This window comes from Egretta garzetta, unplaced genomic scaffold, assembly GCF_000687185.1.
Source record: "Egretta garzetta isolate BGI_Z169 unplaced genomic scaffold, ASM68718v1 scaffold20, whole genome shotgun sequence".
Lineage (NCBI taxonomy): Eukaryota > Metazoa > Chordata > Aves > Pelecaniformes > Ardeidae > Egretta > Egretta garzetta.
Window position 1 is genome coordinate 1,443,548 of NW_009258388.1, and position 6,412 is coordinate 1,449,959.

The 6,412-nt window shown below is 49.9% G+C and overlaps 1 protein-coding gene across 1 annotated transcript; it reads right to left on the reverse strand.

The window, feature by feature from the left end:
* Nucleotides 1-1,467: 1,467 nt before the first annotated feature.
* CCDC89 (coiled-coil domain containing 89) lies at nt 1,468-2,723 on the reverse strand. The gene is given in 6 exon segments (XM_035897986.1): nt 1,468-1,774; nt 1,777-1,994; nt 1,997-2,039; nt 2,042-2,353; nt 2,356-2,490; nt 2,492-2,723. Coding segments are annotated over 6 exon segments (1,149 nt in total). The 5' UTR covers nt 2,675-2,723; the 3' UTR covers nt 1,468-1,516.
* Nucleotides 2,724-6,412: the final 3,689 nt, after the last annotated feature.

Below are 6,412 nucleotides of genomic sequence, written 5' to 3' on the forward strand. Positions count from 1 at the left end.
GCGAGGGAAATGTGTGAGAGCAAGGTGGGGAGGTGTGCAGAGTGTGTGTGAGGGGGGTCTCTCCCCCACAGACGGGAGGGAAGGGGGGTGTCCCCAGCGGCAGCAGCGTTCTGGGGGCTTTCCTGCCAGACCGCGCGTGTGGGGCTGTTCTCTCACAGGAAATGGGTGTCCCCTGCCCAGATTTAGGCTATTTAGGTACCTGGTTTTAGGCTCTCTTGCAGTCACCGGGGGGGGGAACGGAGACTCCTCGCTGCATATCGGCTAATTAAACCAGAGCAGCCGATTCAAGTCCTACTGTTCCTTCCTCTCAGACCACGGGCCTGGTTTGTAGCCTGGGTCAGTTGGCCTTTACACTGTAGGTGCCTGCATTGAGATTAAACAAACATGCTTGTGGGGTGGGCACATCAGGGGGAAAAAGATGGCTGAAAAGTAGGAGGTCGTGGTCCATAAACCAGGTGTGGAATGACACTTGAAGCAGCCAAAATCTTCCTCCTTGGCTGGGAGAGAGGCAAGAGAGAGTGGGGATGCCTCTGTATCCCACAGCACTGGCAGGAAAGGGTAAGGTTTTGGGGGTTTTTTTGTCAAATATTGCCAGGCATACACCCTTCCATTTTTGTGCATCACTACTATTTTCTCTACAGAAAGCACCCAAAGCTGGCAGAACATCTAGAACCTCAACCTGCTTCAAAGACTCCTGAAGTCGCCCCAAGACCTGTCAATTTATTTTGAGCTGAACACAGATATAAATAATGCTCTGACATTAAAGAAGACCGACAGCCGCGGAAACCTGTAACACTAGTAGGCAATTGTACACCATAGTTTGCTCAAACATCAGGTATTGTACGATATTACTGTTTTGACCTGCTACGTTGCCAAATCATGAATCACGGCTGTTCACGACGTAGAGATTGCAAAGTGGGAATTCTTTCTTGGGGCCTCAGCGTTGCCTCTTGCGTGCCCAACCTCTGCTGAACTTCAAGGGAGAATCAAACGCAAAAGGTTTGAGCTTTGGCCCACCTTGGGAAATAATGTGTTTAACTGTTAAAAATGAAAATCTGTGATACAGCAGAGGTTAGGGCCCAATAAGTTTCTATAGGTTAGACATGAAGAAAAATTTTTTCACTGAAAGGGCTGTCAAGCACTGGAAGGGGCTGCCCAGGAAAGGGGTCGAGTCCCCACCCCTGGGGGGATTTAACAGCCGGGCAGACGAGGTGCTTAGGGACAGGGTTTAGTGGTGGGATGGCAGGGGTAGGTTGATGGTTGGACTTGGTGATCTTAAAGGTCTTTTCCAACCTAAACGATTCTGTGATTCTAAATTCATATTGTACGTTTTTCCACCCTAATCTTTCATCTCACAGGTTTGACTGGTTCAGCAATCTCCGTTCAGATGTAACAACGTCTTGGAGCTCTGACTTAAACGTAAAAGCGTAACAACAAAAAAAAGGCTACAGAGCAGTCCTCTCAGGAGGACTGAAGCTGGTGAGTACATTACAGAGAAAGCAGAAGATGGTCTCTGTCAGAAGATGGTCTCACGGAAAGGAACAAAGCACAGCAGTGAGTTACCGTAGAGGCACCTGCCGAGATGAGAACAGAGGAGAAAGCTCCAGTTATGTGATAGAACTGACGGGAGTTTGACATTCAGCGCTTTTTCTTTGGTCGGTAAATCCGTACTGTGCTTTCTGTGAGCATCAAACCGCAGCACAAGTCCTCTGTGTGCCTGCTTGCTGCTTTCAAGCTGTCGTTGGAGCTCTCAGACCTTCGGATCGTTGTCCGCTCTGCCGCCTCTTCCGCAAGGTGCTTTCCTGCTCCCTGCCTGGCTTTTTCTGCGCTCTCCAGCCCCTTCCCCAGCTGCTGAATTTCCCGTTGCTTATCTTGCAGAGCTCTGCCCCGCTCCGTGGCCAGGTTCAGCACTCGCTCTTTCTCCTCGTTTGCCCTCTCCAGCTTGGCCTGCAGCTCGCTACCCCGAGCCTTGTGCGGACCTCCCGCGTGCTCTGTTGGTGCTCAGTTTGTTGGTGCTTCTCCTGCAAGGCGTTACGGCTGGGCTTTTTAGTGAATCGACTTCCCACGTGTAGGCACTTGCTTGTTGGCTCTGGGCTGCTGGCAGCTCCCTTTCTCGCTCCTGGGCTCCGCGGCGCTCTTAAGGACATTTCTCCTGTAAGCAGTCTAACTGCTGCGAGAGCTTTCTGGCCCGGGCGGCGAGCTGGAGCGCTTCAGCTTCCTCCTCCCTCGCAGTCTGGCTGAAGAGCGCTTCGTTCTCCTGCTGCAGGCGTTTATTCTCCTCCCACAGCCACATACACCATGTCCTGTGTTCGTCCTTGAACTGGGTCATTTTTCCATGGTTGTCGGCCAGATCCAGGGGAAGCGCCCCTCCAAACGCTGAATCCCTTGGGTCTGGGTTTTCATTTTCACAGCATCCTCCGTCCTCAGTTTCTCCAGCTCCAGGTGGAGCTGCTCCAGGCGGAGCTGCTCCAGGCCTTTGCGTGCATCATCTCACGGTTTTTTTCCTCATTATACGGATAAGGGGACGCTGTTCTAGGCGTGAGTGCAGCAGAGCCTTCGCACTCTCCTCCTCTTCAGGGCTCTCGCAGAGCTCCTCCAGGCCTTTTGTCAGACCTTCCACGTCTTTGCCCTTCTCCGGATCCCTTGTGGGGTTGGCCACCCCTGCCTCTCTCATCCTGAGCCACGGAGCCCCTGTCTCGCACAAAGATGAGACAGAATGTTGTAGTGACCGCTTCGCCTAGTGACATTCGGCATCATTAAACAGTACCCGAGGGTGACGTGGCCAACACCGCTGTGATAAGCTGGCGGAGTTCCTCTGCAAGTCCAGAGAAGGCAAAAGCAAAGAATGTAGGCTTAGTATTTATGCAAGCCTATTCATCTGCTGATTAGTAGCTTTGCTAATTATTCCTTCTCAAAGCGCTGCTGTTGTAGCTACAAGAAGTACTGTTATATTCAGGTAAAAAAATCTTACAAGTGATAAAGCTGTAAAGAATTCCTTAAGCAGTCCTTTTCCTCTGCCTGTATTTTCTCCTATGGCTCTGGTATTGCAAGTGCAAGTAAAGCACGGAGGGTTACATCAAACTTCTAATTGATTTATAAGATTTTAATAGTATATTGGCTCACTAAAAATAACTGAATAGCCTTATCCCACGCTTAGAGGTTTATGAATAAAATAAAAGATCTATACAATGCAACTACCTGAAAGGAGGCTGTAGCAAGGTGGGGGTCGGGCTCTGCTCCCAGGGAACGGGCGATAGGACGAGGGGAAATGGCCTCAAGTTGCACCAGAGCAGGTTTAGGTTGGACATTAGGAAAAATTTCTTCCCAGAAAGGGCTGTCAGGCTCTGGAAGGGGCTGCCCAGGGAAGGGGTCGAGTCCCCACCCCTGGGGGGATTTAACAGACGGGCAGAGGTGGGGCTGAGGGCCAGGGTTTGGGGGTGGGATGGCAGGGGTAGGGGAAGGGTTGGACTTGATGAGCTTAAAGGTTTTTTCCAACCTAAACAATTCTATGATTCCGTGATTCTAATAACTACCAAATGCCCCGTGACACAGAGATTTTGTGCCTGGAGAAATGGTTCATCATTTTGAGTTTTGACACCGATTGGCTGGCTTATTTTAGGGCTGTAATTTTAAAAGTCTGGTTCCTCATGTAAAAATAAGGGAAGTATTTATATTGCGTTGGCACCAGAATCACCGCTGGTACCTTGCCACACGGCATGCTACCATGGGCGCGCTTACCCAGACGCATGAAAAGTCAGCCCAAAACTGACCTACGAGTTTTTCGTTCAGCCGCAGACCTGAAACTACACAGCACACGGAACAGCATGCTGGCCGATGGGGTTTGTGACTGAAGGTGAAGATAGGACGTGGGAAGGAGCCAGCTTAAAGGAAGGATGGAAAAGAACGTACGGCAAAAGTGAAATAACGCCTGGGAAGCAGGGACGGTTTCAGAGCCGCATGGCGGTGACGGTCAGCATGGACGCTTCCTCTCTCCTGCGCTCCCCTGCTGCTCTTGCTACCTTGGATCCTGCCAAAACATTGGGAAATAATGGAGGAGAGGGAGAAGGACTGAAAGGTTTGGGCTGTCTGGTGAAAACACCGCGAGGAGCAGGGTTTGAGAGGAGGAAAATGTTTTCTTACCAGGTGTTTTCTTTCCCCTGACCGTCTGTTGCCACCCCTGCTGTGGGGGTTCTGCCTCCGTGGGGATCAGAGGCTGAATCCGGTCACCCCTGGAGCTCACGCCTCCATCCGGACTGGTCAGAACTGGGGCCAGCCCCGCGCCGGCGGACAGTTCCTCGGTACACAAATGCTGCTGCCACTCTTAAAAGCAGCCAGATTTGGTAAAGGGAAGAGGATTTCCACGAGTCTGAAGAAATCCTCAGCTTGCGCCCTGCGCGTGCCAGAGGAGGTCAGAACAGCAGGCGCTGACCTCAGAGCATGCCGAAGGTCCGTGGGAAGCACAGACCCAGCCCTTGCCCTAGGCAGCTTGCAGCTTTATTCAGCAGATAGGGAAGGGAAAAAAAAAACAAAACAAAATGCAGCTGGAAGGAAAAAGTCAGGTGCAGGTTTTGCCGATTCCACTGGAAAAGGATGCGGAGCGAAGAGGAGCGAGCGGTGTGGGTAAAGGGTATGAAGCAAAGACCACCAGGAGGGCGCAGGAGCAGGGCTTTCAAACTGGGTGAAACCAAAGCGACGTGGGCTGCCGCGCCGGCTCGGGGGGGCTTGCTTGCGGGAACGGAGGTTTCTGAACACAGAGCGTGTGTCGTGGTTTGACCCGGCTGGCAACTCAGCACCACGCAGCCGCTCGCTCACTCCCCCCTCCCTCAGTGGGATGGGGGAGAGAATCGGGAAGAAAATAAAAGGTTAGAGCTGCAGGCTGAGATAAAGACAGTTTAATAAGAGAAAATAATAATAATAGTAATAATGAGAATGATAACAGAATATACAGAATATACAAAACGAATGATGCACAATGCAATTGCTCACCACCCGCTGACTGATGCCCAGCCCGTCCCGAGCAGCGAGCAGTCCCTGAGCAGTGAGCAGTCCCCGAGCCACGAGCAGTCACCGACTGACCGAACTAACTAACCCCCCCGAGCATGACGTTCTATGGTATGGAATAGCTCTTTGGTCAGTTTGGGTTAGCTGTGCTAGCTGTGCTGTACTCCCAGCTTGTTATGCACCTGGGCAAGCAGGAGAAGCTCAAAAAGTCCTTGAGTAGTCTGAGCACTACTTGGCAACAGCTGAAAACATCAGTGTGTTATCAACATTCTTCTGGTACTAAATCCAAAACACAGCACTATGCTAGCTACTAGGAAGAAAATTAACTCTATCCCAGACAAAACCAGGACAGCTGGGACGTGAAGCCTGGTTTCTAGGAGGTGAAGGTGGTGTAATTAGGAACGCATACACATGCATATATATGCATATACGTATATGTGTACCAGAAAACCCCATTCTGGGCTAAAGCCAAGATGAGCTAATAAAGTGAAAGGGGGGGCGTGGAGGACAGCGTTGCAGTTCTTCCATTCATTTCTCTGGGCGAGGATGGATTCAGGCAAAGATGTTTGAGGAGTATGGCTGCTTTGTCATAAAGGTGAACTGGAATTAAGAATCAAAGCACTGGTATTAATTTACCAGCTGTCCTTTAGTGAGTACCTAACTCTACACCTTTCAAGTCTGGGCTATGGATGACTAAAACCTTTCCTTTTGACCGGAGAGCAAGGAAATATTTCTTGAAGCTTTGGGTCCTAATCAAGTTCATAACCTTGCATTTCTCTATCGGCGCATTACCGATCCGGAACATATTACTGGATTTGGTGGAAAGCTGTACTTATTGTGTGAACCACATTCAGAGGGACGTCAAAACATACCAATAACCTTTTTAAAAAAGTAAATTTTGCATGACTTCTGTTAGATATTTTAAGTTCAGAATTCCTGCTGGCTCACGTAATCAGATGCAGCCATTACCTTCAAGCGCCTTTTAATAAATCGGCGTAATACCCTTTAGGCCAGGAGGCGAAATTGTAATGTTTCTACTCTCTAATTAAATCCTACAGTGTGCATAGGGTAATCAAAGTACTTTTTCCACTGATAAAGCAGCTTGGTTTGTAATCTTCCCTTCTACTGTCCTCACCGGGACAGTGTCCTGGTTTCGGCTGGGATAGAGCTAATTTTCTTCACAGTAGCTAGCATAGTGCTGTGTTTTGGATTTAGTACCAGAAGAATGTTGATAACACACTGATGTTTTCAGCTGTTGCCAAGTAGTGCTCAGACTACTCAAGGACTTTTTGAGCTTCTCCTGCTTGCCCAGGTGCATAACAAGCTGGGAGGGAGCACAGCCAGGACAGCTGACCCAAACTGACCAAAGGGCTATTCCATACCATAGAACGTCATGCTCGGGGGGGTTAGT